Below are 23546 nucleotides of genomic sequence, written 5' to 3' on the forward strand. Positions count from 1 at the left end.
CCTAGAAAACGCTTGATACTTTATTCAAATATTTTACTTATATTAGCACCATCTATCTAAATTATAAGACTCCAACATAAATATTCTTCCCATTGTTACATTTTGAACACTCCTATTTTCTTTCCTTTCTCAAGCATTTTTTACTCTTTTCAGGATTCCCATGAAGTATCTGTTCTAAAATTGACTTTTTTTTCATTTTAATAAGAAAGTTGAACTGAAATTCCAATTCATTTGGCTGATGCCAAAAATGGAGAAAATTATACAAAACTATTTCCTTTTTGGCAGCAAAACTATTTCCTTTTTGGCAGAGAGTACCTTTGAAAAATAGGGTAAGACACCAGAGAGTTTATCACTATACCAATACTAAAGAGTCACAAAGTTAAGAGAGTAGATTATATAATTCAACTCAGTAAGATTTACTGAAACCTCACTAGTTACTATAGACTTTGATTATATTGAGGCTATAAACACTAATAAAGCCAAGTTCCTCTTGTGGAAGTGTTCCCTATGTCAGAGAGATAAATAAAACAATATGAGAGGCATTTATATAATGTATGTGAACACAGACCAAAAAATAGAATGATTTTTCCTGGAGGAGAGAAGGAATCAATAAAAATTAAAAAGAAGGGGTTGCGAGAAAGGTGATCTGGTGTATACACCAAAAATAGAAGCAAAATCTCTGTATTTACCTGTTCCTACTGCACTGACACCTGGGTCGGGAAGATCCCCTGGAGAGGGAAATGGCAACCCACTCCAGTACTCTTGCCTGGAAAATCCCATAGACCAAGGAGCCTGGTAGGTTACAGTCCATGGGGTTGCAAAGAGTCAGACACGACTGAGTGACTTCACTTTCACTTTTCACTGCACTGACATAAAGGGATCAATCAAAAATCAAACTTTATTTTTGGAAAATAAGTACTTTCCAAAACTTTTTCTCGACAGTGTGTTCAGTTAACTTGTCTTCTATGGAAAACCAGTAGCGTGAAATCAAAGATGAATATATATTTTAATGACGATCAAGTTACCTAGGAAGCTGCAGCCATTCAGAACTCTGAAGCTGGCGTAACAACAGAAATGTATTTTAGGAACAAAATTCTGAGCAATTGAAATGTGTATCTACTGAAAGGCAAAGCACCTGAATTAGTTTGTGCTGGATATCCTAAAGCTTTTGTTAAACTTGCTGTGAATTACTGACCTCTTTCTAGGACACCTTCTAGAAGGTAGCTCCACATAAAAATAAGACCTCACTATGCTCTTTATGGATTTAGTATCCTAAACAGCCTCATTTTGCCTATTGCATATCTTAATCCTCATGCCATTGATTCACCAGAAACCCCTGATTAATCTACCTGAATTAGCTGCATGGCTAATAGTCATTAGCTTAATGACTATGAACTAAAACAGGGAAAGGAAAATATGAACTATCTGGAAATAAAGCTAAAGCACCATTCATATCAGGATGTTTTCTGTATGATGCAGCCTAGAGAGTGCTAAGAACCATATATATATTGGGAATTTTGTTTTATGAGAATATACTGGGAAAGAAACTAAAACCATACAAGGACTTAATGGTTATACAACTTACCATTGATAAGCTGAAGGGAGTCAGGATCTGGATTCAAAGAAGAGCTCCCCAGCAAAAAATTCTGGTGCAGTGTCTCAGCAATATAATCTCTGAAGTTACTAATTGTATAAACAGCAGTGGGCTTATCATCCAATTCTACAAGACCATGGTTTTCCACCTTGTTGGAATGTAGGCTAATTAGGTCCCAGGTAGTATTGCTGATAGCCTCCCCATTGAAGGTAACTGCATAGTGAACATCTATGCCACTGTGGATGACAAGAAAAACAGATTAGGTCCTGCCAAGGAAACACAAAGAAAGGAACTCTGAAGCCATGGAGAGCAAACATTAGACCTAGGAAGAGTCTCATAAGGCAAGGATTCCATCACCATTCTCCATAGACTCTGGATGGCAACATTTAGCCATACCCTTCTCCTTCCAGAAAACAGAGAGTTTACAGCTCTAAGAACACGGAGGCCACAGAGCCAGCCTGTATAATACCTGAGCATCTTCTTCCCCCCATGTTCTCACTCCTTCAAAATCAACTGTTCCTTTTCACTCTCAGTCAGCTTCCTTCTTCCCCTATTAGAGTTTCTCCTCCCTGATTTAAAAAAACCAAACCAAACCTTCTAACTCCACCCAACAATGGGAAATCCTCTTATATCTCAGTACTGTTGCTGGACGATTTATGTACTCCACAATGGGGAGTGAAATAGTAAAGCAGCTTAATGACTGTGAACTGAAACAGTTATCTATTGTGAAAGGAAAATATGAACTATTTGGAAATAAAGCTAATTGATGAGTTGTGAGTTTTTAAAAAAAATATCATGCTAGAATATCTTCTAATATGACAGCTATCTAAGTCTCTTCTTTGATAGCCCAGACAATTTACAGTCCCATAAAGTTTAATAGTGCATTGTAAAAAACTTACTAAGAAGTGATGGTTTTTTGGCCCACTAGGAATGATAACTCCAAAGTTTACGACTTTACTTGCCTATAGGACATTTAGCAAATTAGTTAATACAACTAACAAATTAGTCCAATTTGGCGGGGCTTCCCCGGTGGCTCAGTGGTAAAGAATCTTCCTGCCAATGCAAAAGACATGGGTTTGATCCCTGAGTTGAGAAGATCCTCTGGAGAAGGAAATGGCTACCCACTCTAGTATTCTTGTCTGAGAAACACATGGATAGAGGAGCCTGGCAGGCTACAGTCCACGGGGTCAAAAGCAGCTGGATACAACTTAGTGACTAAATAGCAACAACATCTAACTTAGCATTCCTTTCCCAGTTAACTATATATATTTCTTCCAAATGCTCTAGAAACTACCTCTCATTTTTCTGCTGGCTCCCTCATTAATGAGTTGAATAAAATTTTGAAAAGTGTTAATAAATAACTTTGTCTGGGAATGGGGCCTTTTCACTATCTTTCCACAGGCAAACAAAGAGACGATTTCTTGGAAGAAAGGATAAAGTGAAAATAAATAAGTAGGACTTGATATGTCATTTGACATTTTCTTAAATAATCATTTTGAAGAAACATCAGAATATAAGATTTTTAAACCAATAGAACTACACCTTATAGACCAACTCAGACTTATCTAACAGCTAAAAACTAACATTTTTGTAAGTGCTTACAATGACAGGTTATGTCCCAGGCTTTGTCTGATTTAACACTCATAACAAATGTGAAGGTTTTATTATCTTCAGATTATTGTTAAGAAACTAAGCTTTAAAGAAGACTTGCCTAAAATATCACAATATATAAAGGGGTAAAGTCAAGATTCAAACACAGATCTGCCTGACTCTGGCACCAGCATTCTGAATGACTACACTACACTCAGTAACTTTAAACTATTAACAAAAAAAAAGTCATCACGAGAACAGCTTTGCTCTACTCATCACCCTCACTTCCAGCCAGTCTGTGAGACACAGCCATCAGAAACAATACCCTACAAGCACACCAAGATCCTCCATCCTCTCAAAGATGCACCACCCTCTCAAAGATCCTCCACCCTCTCAAAGATGAACCACTGAAGGCAGATGTGCACGGAAATAATCTGCCACCTTCAGACATTCTGTAGGAGCAAAACGATGCCCAAACCAAATCACTCAAAAAAGCATTTCCTCTTCTGATTCACTTATATATTCCTTGATTATAGACTGTGCTGTTTTGTAAAAAGATTTTGTTTATAGTGAATGCCTTGCAGTCTGTCCTTGAGTTTCTATCTCCAATGTCTGACTTGGTACCTGGCATTCAATGCCTATTAAATTAACAGAAATCTATACTTGCCTGACTAGAGAGAGAAAACTCCAGCCTTAATTAAGGTATTCACATGTCTTTAGAATAAAAAAAATGTCAGAATAATGAGAGGGGTCTCATGGAGTCTAGAAAAAGGGCTACCTAACTAATTTATCTTACTATGAGTGAAAAGCCTGTAACAGTGCATTGTAGCTTCCTTGTAACACAGAACCCTAGATTGGAGATAGCTACAATAGGCTAGCATGACTTTGATATTGGCCATTAGGATCACCCAACTTCCCTTCTCTGATCTCAAGCTGGCAAAAGAACTTACGATCATAATTTCCTACAGATTGTCCTATGGGGAAAGAATGCATGAGCTAAGCCAATGCAATAATTAGTCAGCTGGCAGATACATTTCTTGCTTTAAATAGATCAATCAGCATCCTAGAGAATGCACTATATTTTGTAGTTTGGTAAGCATAAATTGGTCTTAGGAGACCTCTTCTTCCTGGGAACTCTGGCAGTTCTGGACTTGCCCTGGGTCTACAGGGGACGCCATGAAGGTGTTACCCCTTGCCTACCACAGAAGCAGTGAGGCACAATGTTCCTGTCCCACTCTGAGTATTATCAATAAGGCTTTCCTCCCCAGTCTGATAAGCTGTCACTTCCAATGGTGTGCTTTAGGGAACCTTACAGTGGTAACTGAGCATCTCAACACTTGGATGCCTTGCTGAGTGATAAGACATCTGCTTGTCATCTCTAAATTCCCTCAATCCCTTAATTTATCATGTCAGAACATGTTGATTCATGAGTAACTCCTGATCTCCTTTTGTAAAGAAATAGATTCAGTAAAATATGGTCTGAAAAAAAAAAACAAAACGATGGCCCCAATGTGAAATTGAACAGTAAGAGGGACACCTACTGGTCAGAACTCACCACACCACGTGTGTCCTAAACATCCCTCACAATGCCTGGCTCCTAGTAGTTCAATAAATATTTTTGAAAATAATGAAAAAACAAATGGTTAGTTTTATTCACTAATGTAGCAGATAGAACCATTGACTTTGTGACACTTAAATGACAATATGTGATATTCTTGACTTAATCGGAAGGGTGCTCAGTCTCTAAATATGCAGGTGGAGCAGTGGCCTGCCGATGCAGGAGATGTAAGTTTGATCCCAGGGTCAGGAAAAGCCACTGGAGTAGGAAATGGCAACCCACTCCAGTATTCTTGCCTGGAAATTTTCATGGACAGAGAAGCCTGGTGGGCTACAGTCCATGGGTTGCAACAAGACAGAAGAAACTGAGTACACACATTTTTCACCCTAAAGAGCATGCATATTAACCTCATACATTTCTGTCTTCTGAGTAATCATTTTAGGGACACCACTTCACAGGCAGAACATAACTCTGTGAGCATGATCTTTCCAAGCTCTGCGGGATGGCACATGCCTGCATCTCCAGAAAGGCAAGCTTCTCCCTGGGATCTATGCCCAACCTAGTAACCTGTTAACATGATTCTAAGACAAGAACCAGGGATAACGGGAAAAAAATGGAGGAGAGGAAATGGCTGTGCCAGTTAGCACTCCAGTTGCTTCCTGGACTCGACAGAAAATCAGACAAGGCGAGTCAAGCTCTTATTGAGAGCCCATCATGTGCTTTGCATGACTTTTAAACATCATAAGGAGAAGATCAAGAGAAATGTTTCTGGATCAAGAAATCTGTGCAAATCAGGCAGTCTGGGTTAGATTAGTGGTCTTACTCTTTACTGGCAAAATATAATTTTTCTCCCAGTGTTTTCCTTGGACATCTAAAAATAACACTTCTAATATCATCTACCTTGTCTGGTAAAGATATATTCATTAAAGAAGATAAAATGCCTCACAGAGATATTTCAATTCATTATCAAGTTTCTGTCCTAGAAAGAGAAATCAAAGAAATGCTTGAGGAATCAGAAAATCATCTATTCTCAGATTCGAGAACTTCACTTCAGCATGACCCAGAACAGACTTAGTTCTGGCATGGTAAATGCAATACAGAGATATCTCAGGATAAAGAGCAGAATAAAAATAAGCCAGAAGAACAAGGAAGTACATAAGATGCAGGATACACACTGGGGACAAATCATTATTTGATTGAAGAAAGCTGGGCTGCCTTTCTGCACTCAGCAACACCAAATTAACCAACCGTCCCTACAGCATCACCTTTCACCTTCTAAACTACACTGAAACAACTGCTATATAGAGGAGAGTCTCTCTGACTGCTATTTCCAAAGACATCAATCATGTGGAGGGGAAATTTATTCACTTCAAATGTCCTCATTGGCTGTCTGACGTGTGCAAGTTTTAAATAGAAAAAATAATATTACATCTCATGACGATCAATCAAACCAGAGGTATTTCAAGAAACTCAGATATTTCTTCTTCTCTCACACTTCTATTAGGAAGAAAGTTCATACAAGGCCTGGAGTTGAATTTTTGAAGTGTGGACACCAGGCAGATATTTTGTTGATTCACTTCAAATGGGTCCTACTAACTTAAAATAATGTGTGCAACTTGAAAGAGGTACAAAGCAAACAGAAAACTTCATGTGTATATAAATACTTACGTATAGAAACAGGTTATATATATATATATTACATAGACTACTTCTGTGCTACACATTCACTCATATGCTACACATTCACTCATATGCTACACATTCACTCATACACAGCTCAAAATAAAAGAATACCAAGAAGTTGTGAATAAATCCCACCAACTGGTTAATATCCGACAATACTGAACAGTTTTTGAAACTGTACTTAGGTTAAGAATTCTATCATAAAATCAAATGGCTTCATATTGAATTGTTCTCTGTGTCCCCATAGAAAACTCAGCACTCAGCAACTGAACACCATTCTTTGACCAGAGGGTTCACATCAGAATTCAGTTATGTTTTAACAGTCTAGTCTTCCCAGTTCAATTCAGTACAGTTGCTCAGTCGTGTCCGACTCTTTGCGACCCCATGGACTGCATACAGCATGCCAGGCCTCTTTGTCTATCACCAACTCCCAGAGTTTACTCAAACTCAGTGATGCCATTCAACCATCTCATCTTCTGTTGTCACCTTCTCCTCCCACCTTCAATCTTTCCCAGCATCAAGGTCTTTTCCAATGAGTCAGTTCTTTGCATCAAGTGGCCAAAGTATTGGAGTTTTAGCTTCAACATCAGTCATTCCAATGAATATTCAGGACTGATTCCCTTCAGGATGGACTGGTTGGATCTCCTTGCTGTCCAAGGGACTCTCAAGAGGCTTCTCCAACACCACAGTTCAAAAGCATCAATTCTTCAGCGCTCAACTTTCTTTATAGCCCAACTCTCACATCCATACATGACTACTGGAAAAACCATAGCTTTCATCAGACCTTTGTTGGCAAAGTAATGTCTCTGCTTTTTAATATGTCTAGGTTGGTCATAACTTTTCTTCCAAGAAACAAGTGTCTTTGAATTTCATGGCTGCAGTCACCATCTGCAGTGATTTTGGAGCCCCCCAAAATAAAGACTGTCACTGTTTCCCCATCTATTTGCCATGAAGTGATGGAACCAGATGCCATGATCTTCGTTTTCTGAATGTTGAGCTTTAAGCCAACTTTTTCTCTCCTCTTTCACTTTCATCAAGAGGCTCTTTAGTTTTCCTTCACTTTCTGCCATAAGGGTGCTGTCATCTGCGTATCTGAGGTTATTGATATTTCTCCCAGCAATCTAGATTCCAGCTTGTGCTTCATCCAGCCCAGTGTTTCTCATGATGCACTCTGCATAGAAGTTAAATAAGCAGGGTGACAATATATAACCTTGACATACTCCTTTCCTGATTTGGAACCACTCTGTTGTTCCATGTCTGGTTCTAACTGTTGCTTCTTGACCTGCACACAGATTTCTCAAGAGGGAGGTCAGGTGGTCTGGTATTCCCATCTCTTGAAGAATTTTCCAAAGTTTGTTGTGATCCACACAGTCAAAGGCTTTGGCATAGTCAATAAAGCAGATGTTTTTCTGGAACTCTCTTGCTTTTTTGATGATCCAGAGGATGTTGGCAATTTGATCTCTGGTTCCTCTGCCTTTTCTAAATCCAGCTTGAGCATCTGGAAGTTCACAGTTCACGTACTGTTGAAGCCTGGCTTGGAGAGTTTTGAGCATTACTTTGCTAGCATGTGAGATGTGTGCAATTGTGCGGTAGCTGGTGCATTCTTTGGCATTGCTTTTCTTTGGGATTGGAATGAAAACTGACCTTTTCCAGTCCTGTGGCCACTGCTGAGTTTTCCAAATTTGCTGGCATATTGAGCGCAGCACTTTCACAGCATAGTCTTTTAGGATACTTAGTAAATACTTGCTAAAATAATATAAACGAAAATGAGGAAGTCAGAAAGCCCTTTGCAAATGTAAGATATTATATTTATATCTTATATGTGGTGGTGGTTTAGTCACTAAGTTGTGTCCAACCCTTTGCAACCATGTGGACTGTAGCCCACCAGGCTCCTCTGTCCATTGGATTTCTCAGGCAAGAATGCTGGAGTGGATTGTCATTTCCTTCTCCAAGGAATCTTCTTGACCCAGGGATGGAATCTGTCTCCTGCAATGCAGGCAGAGCAGATTCTTTACTGACTGAGATACCAGGGAAGCCCCTGATCTTATATAAATGAAGGCAAAATGACATAGATTGATCTGGAGGTATTACACTGAGTGAAATAAATCAGACAGAGAAAGATAAATACTCTATGTTATCACTTATATGTGGAATCTAAAAAATTAAATAAACAAATGAACAAAACAGAAACAGACTCACAGATATATAGAACAAACTATGGTTACTGGTAGGAAGAGGAAGGGGGGAGGAGCAGGATAGGAGTAGAGGATTAAGAGATACAAACTACTATGTATAAAATATGCTACAAGGATATACTGTACAGCACAGAGAATATGGCTAATATTTCATAATAAGTTCAAATGGAATAAAATCTATAAAACCCTGAATCACTGTGTTCCACATCTGAAGCTAATACTATAAATTAACTCTACTTCAATAAAAAAATTAAAATTTTTTAAAAAATTAAATGAAGAAATGTTATTTTATCTCTAAACATCCCTATGCTTAGCCTATGAATTTGCTTCATATATTCTATATTATTATTATTTATCTTTCAAGAGAAAGTAAATTTTAAACAAACTTGAATTCAAAGACAAAAAGACAAGCAACTTTCACAAAGGGGACTGACTATGCTTTTAAGATTGTGCTTCTAAGACACTCCAGAGAGCAACTGTTTTCACAAATGAACTGTGATAGAAATCAGCTTTCTTCTTTTCATTTACCACTTAAAATGACAGTTATATTACTCAATGACAACTGTATACTTGAAAGTGCTTTATGAATGCCAATTTTTATACTAATTTTAAATTAAGCATAACTTAGTATTTTAAAGTATTTGACAAAGGCTAATTATACAGCACAGGGAATATAGGCAATATTTTATAATAACTAAAAATGCAGTTTAAGTGTAACCTTTAAAATCACGATGTAGTACACCTGAAACATATATAGTATTATAAATCAACTATACCTCAAAAAAATAAAAGTTTTAAAATAAAAATTAAGAGATTAAAAAATACAAGTACTTGTTAGTCAGCAGTCTATGATAGAAGTCTGTAAACTACAGCCTATGAGCTAACTCCAGCCCACTGTCCATGAGTTAATGGATTTTATATTTTTAAATGGTTGAAAAAACTCAAAATAACATTTTGTGACATGTGAACACCATATGACAGTGATATTTCAGGATCTATAAATAAGTTTTATTGGAACACAGCCACACTCATTCATTTTCAATGTATCGTTTACACTACTTCCAAGTGAACAGATATGAGAGAGCTTATGTAGTGTGAAAAAGTATAAAATACTTAATATATGACTCTTAACAAATAATGTTTGCCAAATGATCTTTAAAAAGTTGGACAGTGATACTGGAAGTAATAAAAGAACTGAGCCATGTTCCTTTAGACCTAGGGCTACCATATTTTCTAAACTATTTCCTAATTAGGTCAACAGTACAGAAAGTGTCAAAAGGTACTCTACCTGCCATTTTCCTTAGGGGACCTGAAAATAAAAATGGAAAGTGTTAAGCAGAGTTTAAGCAAGTTATAATTGTCATATAATTAATCAAAGTACAAGCTCTTAATGTATTTCCTCTGAAATGTTTCTTCAAATGAAAATGCTTGTATAGTACTGCTGCTGCTGCTGCTGCTGCTAAGTTGCTTCAGTCGTGTCCGACTCTGTGCAACCTCATAGACAGCAGCCCACCAGGCTCCCCCGTCCCTGGGATTCTCCAGGCAAGAACACTGGAGTGGGTTTCCATTTCCTTCTCCAATGCATCAAAGTGAAAAGTGAAAGGGAAGTCGCTCGGTCATGTCCGACTCTTAGAGACCCCATGGACTGCAGCCTTCCAGGCTCCTCCATCCATGGGATTTTCCAGGCAAGAGTACTGGAGTGGGGTGCCAATGCCTTCTCCGTGTATAGTACTGCTGCTAAGTCACTTCAGTCGTGTCCGACTCTGTGCGACCCCATAGAAGGCAGCCCACCAGGCTCCCCTGTCCCTGGGATTCTGCAGGCAAGAACACTGGAGTGGGTTTCCATTTCCTTCTCCAATGCATGAAAGTGAAAAGTGAAAGGGAAGTCGCTCGGTCATGTCCAACTCTTAGCGACCCCATGGACTGCAGCCTTCCTGCATGCATGGGATTTTCCAGGCAAGAGTACTGGAGTGGGGTGCCATTGCCTTCTCTGTGTATAGTACTCCTGCTAAGTCGCTTCAGTTGTGTCCGACTATGTGCAACCCCATAGACGGCAGCCCACCAGGCTCCCCCATCCCTGGGCTTCTCCAGGCAAGAATACTGGAGTGGGTTGCCATTTCCTTCTCCAATGCATTAAAGTGAAAAGTGAAAGTGAAGTCGCTCAGTTGTATCCAACTCCTAGCAACCCCATGGACTGCAGCCTACCAGGCTCCTCTGTCCATGGGATTTTCCAGGCAAGAGTACTGGAGTGGGGTGCCATTGCCTTTTCTGTGTATAGTACTAGATAATGACAAATACCTGTACAATGAAGGAAGAAAGCAAAGGTGGAGAAAGTATTCTATTTTAAAATCTATAGTCTTTACTGTCTTCAAACTTCTTAAAAATACTTTTAAACAATTAATACGTGGTTATCACTTTATAAATAGACTTTTTTCAGTAAATGAGCAGAGAACTCCAGCTGTTAGCATTAACAAAATTGATAACATTTTTGGGGGGATACAATGTTAAATGTTATGTGTTATGTATACAATGTTACAATACTAATGTTAAGTCGTATTAAAATTAATGAAAAGAAAATCAGATAATGTATAGTAGGATTCCAAGGAGTTGGGGAAGGTCCAAATTGACTAACCTATAAGATACTGCATAGTTTTTAATATTTATTTATTGATTTTCTGTATCAGACACTTAAAAGGACTTTCCATATGTCAAGAACTACGCTATACATTTCACAAAAATTAATTCTTTCAATCTTCCTGAAAACTCATTAAGGACCATGAATATCCCCATTTACAGGTAAAGAAACTGAGGAATAAAAACGCTAAATAATTTACCCAAAGCATTTCAAAAGTTATTTTTAAATAAAGCACGATTCATATAAATTGTATATATTACCTTTTTTTATATAAATAAGAAGTTAAAGCTTGTTAATTTACCCAAAACCATCCAAGCAGAAGTGCCAAAGGCAGGATTTAAACCTAGGCAACTTGATCTCAAAGGCCATGTTGCCTTTCATATGCTATCAAATGAGAGAGGACTTCAAAAGCCTCAGTTTCTCATGTGAGCTTTAGTCACAACTGGAGACAGTATTCCTGCAAAGTGCTATGGCTGAACTGGGGAGACAGGTCATGGTATGAGAGGAGATGGAGGGTCAGTTTACCATGCTTGCCCTTGCCTCTGCATCAATAACTAGCTGAGTTCCTAGATAAAGTACATACATTTCCTGTGCTCTGGTTTCCTCACCAGAAAAAAAATGAGGATTACAGTAACTATCTCACAATACGGCTATTGGGATTAAATGAGTTAATAAGGATAGAAAGCCTGGCACACTATAAATGCTATGTAAGTGCTTGCTGTTATTTCTGGAAAACTCAGAAGTTGTGACAAGACTATGCCAAAGTTAAGATGTAGACACTGTCAATTAAGCCCGTGCTCCCCTGCATCTAATAGCTGGGCCACCGTCACCATCCACATGCTCCAAAGCTTCAGAGGACTCCGTCTAGCACTGGGTAACAGCCAGAGATATAAAGATAGCCACTTTGTTTCAAAATCCCTCTTCTGCTCTCTGACCTTGGGCTAATACTTCATCCTTCTAAACCTATTTGTTTTTCTTCAAAATAAGTATTAATAGCAATATTTTTGCTAAAAGAGTTGAAGATTATGTGAACTCAGGAATGTAAAGTGGCCAGTACAAAGTATTCACTCAATAAAATGTGCACGAGTATGATGCTTCAGGTCTTAGACAGGGAAGCAATGTCCTAAAAAGAGGTGTCCGATTTACCTAGAATTGCTATGCTGCTAACACATCCCCTCCAGAATGACTATACATCAAGACGTCAAAGGGACCTCACTGGAGCACTGATGAGCCTTTAGGAGCATACTAGATCACATCTAACCTTATCCAGGTTCCCCTCAGTGCCAAATAAAAACACATAACTTCTCAGCAGCAAGTTGGAGACATGAATTCCTAAGTTCTTACCCTGGCCCAACTACAGATCTAGCATATCTCCTTGAATGTATTATTTTGCCTTTTTTTACCTCGGTTTCCTCATCTGAAAAACCAGAATTAGGAATAAGAATTTAACAAAAGAACACCAAATTAAAGAATCCACGTAATTTTTTCATCACTGTTGTTAAAAGTATATACAATAAACACAAAAGGATAATCCATTTGAAATAAAGACTGCTATAAAACCTATGCATTTTAAAAGTCTATTTACCTAAAGTCAAGTACACGAATGTCCTTGTAGCCTGGTAACCCAGTAAATGCATTTTCCACCTATCAAAAATAAAAAATTTGTAACTACGTAGAAATGTAAAAAAGCACACACAAAATGTTTTTAAGAGTAGAATATAAAGTGCACTGTTTGTAAGTATTAGAAACTTGTACACATACACGGATATACATGGATTAGAAAGCTAAGAAATTTCTAATTGTTACAGTGTTACAAAATAGTTTTTACCACAACCCTGCCACATTTTAAAATTTTTGTTTTTTAAGGTTTTGATTTACTTTAATATTAATTTTTTCCAAATTACAAAAAACATACTTTTATTGGCAAAACACTATTTTTTCCCTTATGTGATGAAATGTGAAAAAAAGGACTAGTTTCAAAAGAAACTGTAATAACATTTTAAAATGTAATTGTATGGATTAGAATCTGGCCACAGCACACACTGACACACAGACAGGTGTTCATTTCCTGTGAGTGTAAACTGTCTGGTGGCATCTGTTTCCTGTTCCTATGACACCAAGGACTGTGAACACAGCCAACATAAGAAAGAAATCTGCACATGTGGGCTTAGGCTTTGTTGACTGGTGGTGACAGAGGAAGTTATAAAGCAGTGACTGGTCAAAATATCAATTTATGAGCATCACAACTGCAGAAACCAGTTTTATCACCAAGTTTCTAAAATCAGACTACATAAACCAGTATGAGCTTAGTGACTAAAGCAGGGGGAAGTGATAGATTGGACTAAATACCAAAAAATATGAGGTTCTGTACAAATACACATTTAACAAAATCAAACATTTTACCCACAACATTTCAGAAGGTGACGGTCTCATTAGGTTAAGTCACTATGGGGCTAACATCAGAACAGGAGAAGTTATTAGTGGACTTTGGGGCTATTTGCCAGCAAATTTGGAAAACTCAGCAGAGGCCACAGGACTGGAAAAGGTCAGCTTTTATTGCAATCCCAAAGAAAGACAATACTAAAGAATGCTCAAACTACTGCACAATTGCACTCATCTCACATGCTAACAAAGTAATGCTCAAAATTCTCCAAGCCAGGCTTCAACAGTATGTGAACTGTGAACTTCCAGATGCTCAAGTTGGATTTAGAAAAGGCAGAGGAACCAGAGATCAAATTGCCAACATCCGCTGGATCATCAAAAAAGCAAGAGCGCTCCAGAAAAACATCTACTTTTGCTTTATTGACTATGTTGCGTGGATCACAACAAATAGGAAAATTCTTAAAGAGGTGGGAATACCAGACCACCTGACCTGCCTCCTGAGAAATCTGTACGCAGGTCAGGAAGCGACAGTTAGAACTGGACATGGAACAACAGACTGGTTCCAAATTGGGAAGGGAGTACGCCAAGGCTATATATTGTCACCCTGCTTATTTAACTTATATGCATGGTACATCATGAGAAATGCTGGGCTGGAAGAAGAAGCACAAGCTGGAATCAAGATTGCTGGGAGAAATATCAATAACCTCAGATATGCAGATGACACCACCCTTACGGCAGAAAGCAAGGAGGAACTAAAGAGCCTCTTGATGAAAGTGAAAGAGAAGAGTGAAAAAGCTGGTTTAAAACTCAACATTCCGAAAACGAAGATCATGGCATCTGGTCCCATCACTTCATGGCAAATAGTTGGGGAAACAATGGAAACAGTGACGGACTTTATTTTCTTGGGCTCTAAAATCAGCCATGAAATTCAAAGACACTTGCTTCTTAGAAGAAAAGTTATGACCAACCTAGACAGCATATTAAAAGGCAGAGACATTACTTTGCCAACAAAGGTCCATCTACTCAAAGCTATGGTTTTTCCAGTAGTCATGTATGGGTGTGAGAGTTGGACTATAAAGAAAGCTGAGCAGAGAAGAATTGATGTTTTTGAACTGTGGTGTTGGAGAAGACTCTTGAGAGTCCCTTGGACAACAAGGAGATCCAACCAGTCCATCCTAAAGGAAATCAGTCCTGAATGTTCATTGGAAGGACTGATGTTGAAGCTGAAACTCCAATACTTTAGCCACCTGAAGTGAAGAACAGACTCACTAGAAAATAACCTGATGCTTGGAAAGACTGAAGGTGGGAGGAGAAGGGGATGACAGAGGATGAGGTGGTCGGATGGCATCACTGACTTGATGGACATGAGTTTGAGTAAACTCTGGGAGTTGGTGATGGACAGGAAAGCCTGGTGTGCTGCAGTCCATGGGGTCACAAAGAGTTGGACACAACTGAGCGACTGAACTGAACTGAACTGGAGCTATCTCTGGGCACCTGCTTTTAAAACCAAGTTCTCATAAAATCAGGAGAATTAGATTTTTTTTTAAATCTTGGTTCACCAAAAATCCCTCTGCCTTGTGGATAAAGAATCCAAACCCATGAAATTTTTTGGCTACAATAATTCGCCTTGTTTTATTCTGAGAGAAAACAGAGAAGTGCTAATTCTTAGAGGATGGGGGTGGGGATAAACTCCACAGGACTAGGAATGCAAAGACTGACAGTTAGTCTCGGCTATTTTTCACTGGCAGAGTGGCCAGGCACAAGTCTTCTTTCATAGTATTAATGCTTCAATGCCCACTAAATATATCAGTTCTTAAGATTAAGATGAGCATAGCTAAAAGTACTTCATTAGCTGCAAAATGCAGTGTTATTGCATGTTGTTATTAATACTAAACCCATCTTGCTCCTTGGAAGGAAAACTATGACAAACCTAGACAGCATATTAAAAAGCAGAGACACCATTTTGCCAATAAAGTCTGTATACTCAAAGCTATGGTTTTTCCAGTAGTCACGTGCAGATGTGAGAATTGGACCACAAAGAAGGCTGAGCACCAAAGAATTGATGCTTTCAAATTGTGGTGCTGAAGAGGACTCTTGAGAGTTCCCTGGGCTGTAAGGAGATCAAACCAGTTGATCCTAAAGGAAATCAGTCCTGAATATTCATTGGAGGGACTGATGCTGAAGCTGAATCTCTAATACTTTGGCCACCTGATGCAAAGAGCTGACTCACTGGAAAAGACCCTGATGCTAAGAAAGACTAAAGGCAAAAGGAGTAGAGGGTGGCAGTGGATGAGATGATGTGATGGCATCAGTGACTCAATGGACATGAATTTGAGCAAATTCTGGGAGATAGTGAAAGGCAGAGGAACTTGGGTCGGACATGACTTAGTGAGTAAACAACAACAAACCCATCTCTTCTGGGGCTTTGCCATTTTTTGACTTTAAACATGTTTTCTAATTCATCACACCCAGTTAGCTACTACATAGGTGCCCAGCTGTAAGAAGTCATTCCAGTTTATTAGCAACAAGATTAATAACAGGTACAATTTACTGAGTGACTGCTATGTGCCTGGTGCTTTGAAATATTACTTCTAATCCTTGCAACAATCGCAAGAGATACACAGTTTCCCCATTATGCAATTGAGGAAACTGAGACTGAGATATCAACTAATTTGCCCAGGATCATCCATTTGGTGAGTGACTGAATCAGAATTCATTCAATCATCAGTCTTTCTAACACTGAAGCTCATACTCTTCTTACTGAATCACATGCCTCATCCTCTTTCCTTTGATAAATATGATTTTATAACTGGGACCAGGAGTGGGAGAACTGTGAGGCTCACCACAGCTTCTCACCTGAATTAAAATGAAGGGGACTTGGGGCTTCCCTAGTGGCTCAGTGGTAAAGACTCCACCTGCCAATAAAGGAGACATGGATTCAATCCCTGATCCGGGAAGATCTCACATGCCATGGAGCAATGAGCCCATGCACCACCACTACCACTGAGCCTGCCTTCTGAAGCCCAGCAGCCGCAACTACTGAGCCCACAGGCTGCAACAAGGGAAGCCTGCAGACTCTAGAGTCCACGCTCTGCAACAAAAGAAGCCACTGCAGTGAGAAGCCCACACACCACAATTAGAGAGTAGCACCTGCTCACCGCAACCAGAGAGGTCTGTGCAGCAACAAAGACCCAGCACAGCCAGAAATAAATAATAAATAAAATTATAAAAAATAATTGAAGGGGACTCTGTATGATATAAAGGAAAGAACAGTTTCAAAGGAAGGAGGAGACCTGATTTTCCCTTCCACTCCTAGAAGCTGAAATGATCACGAACAAGTTACTCACCCAGAAGGGTTTCATCTATAAAATGGAGCTGATTATCCACCTGGCTGCTGTTAGCAAACTGACACACAGCAGCCTGCAGAACACAAAGCACTATGCGAGGACACGGTGTTGATTCTGTGGCTGTCGTCAGGTATCCACACTCCAAAGCCTATCACAATGACCTTTCCCTCTCTGATGTCACTCTTGGTGGCACCCCAAGTTTATCTTTCTCAGCTTATCAAAAAAAAAAAAAAAATGTAACAGCTCCTGAATCTCAATCCTCCCAAGCAGGCTTTCTTTCTCCCTCCAGCATTACCCGAAAAAATAATACTGAAAGAACAACTCCCATGACTGTGTCCTGAAGGGAGAGAGCTTGAGGGTCTCCTTTAGTTTGCAGTATATGTGGAGACAGGACCTTTCAGAGACACAACCCTGACTCTGCAGCTCCACACAGGGAAGTGGCTATCGGTAGACATATCATTCCATGTAAAAGGACCCATATGTAGAAATAGGCCAGAGAAGGAACTGATCCTTCATCACCCTCAAATCACCTTGAGCCAATAGCTATCTACCTCATAAAGTCCCTGCTGGAAATGTTTTTCAGAGTGTTTATTACACCTTCTCTAAATATGCAGTCATTTAGCACAACTGTTTATCCAAACATGGAGGTTTATTAAAGGCTCCTTAATCCAAGAGCAGAGAGAACCAAAGAGCTGATCCAAGACACTGTCTGATGCCAAATGGACACTGGCCTGGCTGACATTTCTTCCACATACCATATAGCCTCACAAATTGGCCACACAGCTAGGAAAATTAATTGTCTAGCCCACACTCCCTGTGTCTGATGGCTGCAATGATGCTGCTTGGCTGAGAGATGTATATTTTTATTTCTCATCTAGACACAATGTCTAGAGAAGGAAATTAGTCCGAGGTAATGGAATCAAAAATCTTGGCCACAGAAAACTCTATCAAGAGGGATGGAAAAGAAATAAACAGGAGGACTAATGTACCCTCTCACTTGACAGAGAGAGAGGAGATGGGCCCTCAGTATCTTGAAAAAAATCTCAACTTCAAGTCCCTAGATAGAATTCTTCCAGAAAGTAAAGTTGTAAGATGGTCTAATGCACAATTCTGTAAAGAAACTCTCTTTTAAAAATACTTCTAACCAAGGAACAGAGATAAAAGGGAAAATTTACTTTTCACTGGATGTCCTTTTGTCCCTTGAGCTTGGGGCTTCATACTACCTATGCATTAACTATTCAAAAATGTTCACCTTTAAAAAAGAATAACAAATACAAAATGAAAAGAAATTAAATTTATTGTTCCCTCAAGGAAAATAACACACTACATATAGTATCTCAAAGATGCTCATTTCTCCAAATATTGTCAAGTAAAAACCATGCCACAGAACACATTCTTCCTTGGCTGTGTGGCCAAAGCTGGAAATAGCATTTATTTGTTGGCATATGGCAAATGGATACAAAACTTTGTTTCAGTGAAATAGTTCATCTTTTGGTGAAATTTTCACAGAGCTTTCTAAAGAAATGGCTAAATCACTACTCACCAAATCAAGTAGCTGGAAAGCTTAAGTCTTAAACCTACCTTTAACCAGTGTTAACATGGGAAATTTACAACTTCAGCAAACTATCTTGTATACAAAAAAGAATAAAAACATATCCTCAAAATCACCCACCTCTGAAATAAAGTCTTCTACAAGGCGCTGGTGATGAAAGCTGGAGGGGTCCTGTAGTTCTTCATTGTACTGTTCCCCCAAAAGGTGGATACTGAATTCTGCAACCTGCTCAGCGGCTGTTTTTGTGGATTCTTCTACCACATTCTCAATTTCATTGCTAATCTGGATTTTTAGCAAAAGAACAATAAATGTCAATGTTCACTCATTCAGTCAACAAATATCTACTGATATGATATGCCAGACACTGTGCCAAAAGCAACTTCTGATGATGACTATATAATATTTGACTTTGAAACTAACTGGTAGATTTTAAGACAGGTTATTATTAAAAGTACTAAAATTACTGTGTATTTGTTCATTCCTTTGAATACACAGTGATTGTGGTCACTGGTTCAGGGAAAGAGAAAATTTTCCACAGATAACCACCAAAGTTCACCACCTGTGAGTTAGTAGAAAAAGCTGAAGTTACACATTGCTAATTATTAGAGAAATGCAAATTAAAACCACAATGATATATCACCTCACACATGTCAGAATGGATATCATCAAGAAGTCTACAAATAAAAATGCTGGAGAGGATGTGGAGAAAAGGGAATCTTGATTCATGGGTAGGAATGTCAATTAGTGCAGCCACTATGGAAAATAGTATAGACATTCCTTTAATAGACCTTTCTGAAAATAGTCCTGAAAACAGCCATTAAAAAAAAGTGAGTCGCTCAGTCATGTCCAGCTCTTTGCAACCCCATGGACTACACAGTCCATGGAAATCTCCAGGCCAGATTACTGGAGTGCATAGCCATTCCCTTCTCTGGGGGATCTTCCCAACCCAGGGATCAAACCCAGGTCTCCCATATTGCAGGAGTATTCTTTACCAGCTGAGCCACCAGGTAAGCCCAAGAATACTGGAGTGGATAGCTTATCCTTTCTCCAGTGGATCTTCCCTACCCAGGAATAGAACCAGGGTCTCCTGCATTGCAGGTGGACTCTTTATTAGCTGAACTACCAAGGAAGCCCAATAAAACTCAAATATATTTCCCTACAAATTCCCACTGATCCCAGTTCTGAAACCTGGATGCATATAAAAACTACAGGCCCCAGAGAACCTTCAAAGAAGGATAGGCACCTATCATCTTCTCTGACTTTTCACTAGTTCCTTTTCTCCAAACACTTCTCGGGCTCTTAATGTCTCCCTTAGAGTATGATACACATAAGTGAGGTCTGATAATTAAAATATGGTACAACTATCACTTTCCTGATAGCAGATTCTAATTTCTGTTAATGTAACCTAAAAGTACTATTACTTTACTAGTTTTTCCTCATACTGCTGAGTCATATTGAAACTAATAAAAACCTTTAGCCTTAAGGAATTTTGTACAAGACTTTGCATTCTTCAATATTAAATTTTCCCTCACTAAATTTAAATAAAAACTTCCATTTTCAGTATTACTATAAAAGAAATATCCTTAGTAACCTTGTTGCAATACAATGCCTAAAATGCTGACTAAATTTTTTAATGATTTTAATGCATATCTGGTTTGCAAGAAAATAAACCAGAAATCAAAAGAGATAGGCTAGAAAAATCCAAAGAGGTGATTCAGTAATCTATGCATACACAGTGTATCTAGCAATCTCTTGTGACCTAGGCTTCAGTTTCAAATACTACAAGGGAAAGGATATAAAGTGCCAGGTGTATACGTGTTGAAAAGTCAGATCAAAGACGCCTATCTAGACAGTTTGAACAACAAATTAGACTAAGTCGAAGGAAGAATAAGTGAACTGGAAGACATTTCTGAATGCAACATAGAGGAACAAAGAAATGAAAGTTAAGAACGAGTGGTTAACAGACAAAAGGTATAAAATGAGGGAGTCAGACATATACCCAATCATATGAGACAACACCTGAGAATTTTCTCTCTCTATATTTTTGTGGATTTGCAGTATCCTCAATACTGTATTATATGCTACTATATTGTACTTGTAGTGATGCTTCCTAAGGCCCACCATCACTGCAAGTGACCTGAAGTGCGAAGTCAAGTGGGCTAGTGGAGGGGATGGAATTTCAGCAGAGCTATTTCAAATCCTAAAAGATGATGCTGTGAAAGTGCTGCACTCAATATGTTAGCAAATTTGGAAAATTCAGCAGTGGCCACAGGACTAGAAAAGATCAGTTTTCACTCCAATCCCAAAGAAGAGCAATGACAAAGAATGTTTAAAATATCACACAATTGTATTCATTTCACATGCTAGCAATGTAATGCTCAAAATTCTCCAAGCTAGGCTTCAATAGACATGAACCAAGAACTTCCAGATGATCAAGCTGGATTTAGAAAAGGCAGAGGAACTAGAGATCAAATTGCCAACATTGGTTGGATGACAGAAAAAGCAAGAGAATTCCAGAAAAACATCGACTTCTGCTTCACTGACTACACCAAAGCCTTTGACTCTGTGGATCACAAAAAACTGTGGAAAATTGTTAAAGAAATGGGAATACCAGACTACCCTACCTGTCTTCTGAGAAACTTGTATGCAGGTCAAGAAGCAACAGTTAGAACTGGACTGGTTCAAATTGGGAAAGGAGTTCATAAAGGCTGTATATTGTCACCCTGCTTATTTAACCTATATGCAGAGTACATCATGAGAAATGCCAGGCTAGATGAAGCACAAGCTGAAGTCAAGATTGCCAGGAGAAATATCAACAACCTCAGATATGCAGATGACACCACCCTTATGGTAGAATGTGAAGAGGAACTAAAGAGCCTCTTAATGCAGGTGAAAGAGGAGAAAAAGCTAGCTTAAAACTCAACATTCGAAAAACAAAGATCATGGCCTCCAGTCCCATCACTTCATGGCAAATAGATGAGGAAACAATGGAAACAGTGAGAGACTTTATTTTCTTGGTCTCCAAAATCACTGCAGATGGTGACTTGCAGCCATGAAAAAGACGCTCCTTAGAAGAAAATCTATGACAAATCTAGACAGTGTATTAAAAAGCAGAGACATTACTCTGCTAACAAAGGTCCATCTAGTCAGAGCTATGGTTTTTCCAGTAGTCATGTATGGACTGTGAGAGTTGGACCATAAAGGAGGCTGAGTACCAAAGAATTGATGCTTTTGAACTGTGGTGTTGGAAAAGACTCTTGAGAGTCCCTTGGACTGCAAGATCCAATCAGTCCATCCTAAAGGATATCAGTCCTAAATATTCACTGGAGGGACAGATGCTGAGGCTGAAGTTCTAATACTCTGGCCACCTGATGCAAAGAGCCGACTCAAGGGAAAATAACCTGATGCTGGGAAAGACTGAAGGCAAGAGGAGAAGGGGATGACAGAGGATGAGGTGGTTGGATAGTATCACTGACTCAATGGACATGAGTTTGAACAAGTTCTGGGAGATGAAAGACAGGGAAGCCTGGCGTGCCACAGTCCATGGGGTCACAAAGAGTCAGACACAACTGAGCGACTGAACTGAACTGATGTACACTGATTTTTTAGACAGAATGCTACTGTACTCTTAACAAACTACAGTAGAGGTAAACATAACTTCTATATGCACAAGGAAACCAAAACGCTCATGTGACTTTATTGCAATACTCACTTTTTTATGGCCATCTGGAACTGAACCCACAGTATCTGAGATATGCCTGCAGTTATACTATGTTATAGTATACTTATAGTAGTACACCATATAGTATTTGGGAGTCTATAGTTTTACAAAAATGGGTATAGGAGTGTGTTTATGCTTATTTACTTTGCTTTGGATTTATTGTACTACCTTAACATGAGGTTTTTAGTCTATTATAAATTTGAGAAATTCAGTCATTATCTTTCATCATTACGTAAATACAGAGAGGGAGAGAGACAGTAGTATCTTAACGGTAGGAGAAAAAATGGATTACCCACAAAAGAATAAGAACCGAACTGTTAGTTGAGTTCTTAATAGTAACTATAAAAGTTAAAAGATAGTGAAATAAAATCTTGACAAAAAAAACCCAAAGACCTTCTATCTAGAAATTTATACAGATTATAAGTATCTTTCTAGAATAAGGGTATAACAAGGAAATCTTCAGGTGACCAAAAACAGATTGAACCAGTGAGAGATTCTTACTAAAGTAATACCAGACGCATATATTTCAGAAGGAAAGTTATTCCAAAAGAGAGTCTAAAATGTAAAAAAGAATTTTAAGAAAATAAAACAGTACACACCTGGGAAAATGTAAAAACGTTTAACTATATAAAATAAAAATGATTCAGTCAAATTTGTAAGATTAAAAAGAGAGAACTAAAGGAGAGAAAGAAAGAACAAAAATACTGAAAATAACATATAAAACAGTAGGGTAATCACTTGAATTACTTTAATGTTCTAATGTTCCTGCAGACTCAGGATAAGGATAAAGATTTTGAAAAACTTAAACTTTGCTAGATTAAAGACACATGATAACATACAGGGTAAATACTAATAAAACAAGAATAAAGTATGTAATTTCTAAAACAGTATCTGAAAAATGTATTCAGGAAAAAACTGAACTGTAAAACTGTACATTAGGCTTCACTCTGAACTAGTCATGTATGCTTGTACTGTTTTGTCTTCCTACTGGTTCTACAAATTACCTTCAAATTACTCTGTTACGAAATGTTCCAACTGATTACACATAATCCCTTCATTTACATTACAGTGAGTTTTATCTCATTCTGTAAAAGTTTCCAGACCTACACCATAACATTCAGCATCAAGTTCAGAACTACAGTATCACTTTTTATTCAAATATTTATCAAATGCCAATATTTTTTGTACCATCTAATTTGGACACAGTTTTACTGAATACTAAAGGTACTGTATTGATACAAGGATCCCAAACTGGCTCCAGCCTTGCTCAGAAACAGGGAAGGTGGTGG

At 38.4% G+C, this 23546-nt stretch overlaps 1 protein-coding gene across 7 annotated transcripts in view; it reads right to left on the reverse strand.

Annotated features, from left to right (window-relative positions):
- IMPG2 (interphotoreceptor matrix proteoglycan 2) overlaps window positions 1–23546 on the reverse strand; it is a 78311-nt gene that overhangs the window by 31296 nt on the left and 23469 nt on the right. For all 7 annotated transcript variants that reach the window (XM_070790608.1, XM_070790693.1, XM_070790567.1 and 4 more), the window contains 4 exons: window positions 18657–18818; window positions 12841–12899; window positions 9909–9929; window positions 1586–1830 (listed from right to left, as the gene is read on the reverse strand). In XM_070790608.1, the coding sequence (XP_070646709.1) occupies window positions 1586–1830; window positions 9909–9929; window positions 12841–12899; window positions 18657–18818 (487 nt within the window). The remainder of the gene's footprint in view (window positions 1–1585; window positions 1831–9908; window positions 9930–12840; window positions 12900–18656; window positions 18819–23546) is intronic.

Source organism: Bos indicus, chromosome 1 (genome assembly GCF_029378745.1).
Source record: "Bos indicus isolate NIAB-ARS_2022 breed Sahiwal x Tharparkar chromosome 1, NIAB-ARS_B.indTharparkar_mat_pri_1.0, whole genome shotgun sequence".
Taxonomy (NCBI): domain Eukaryota; kingdom Metazoa; phylum Chordata; class Mammalia; order Artiodactyla; family Bovidae; genus Bos; species Bos indicus.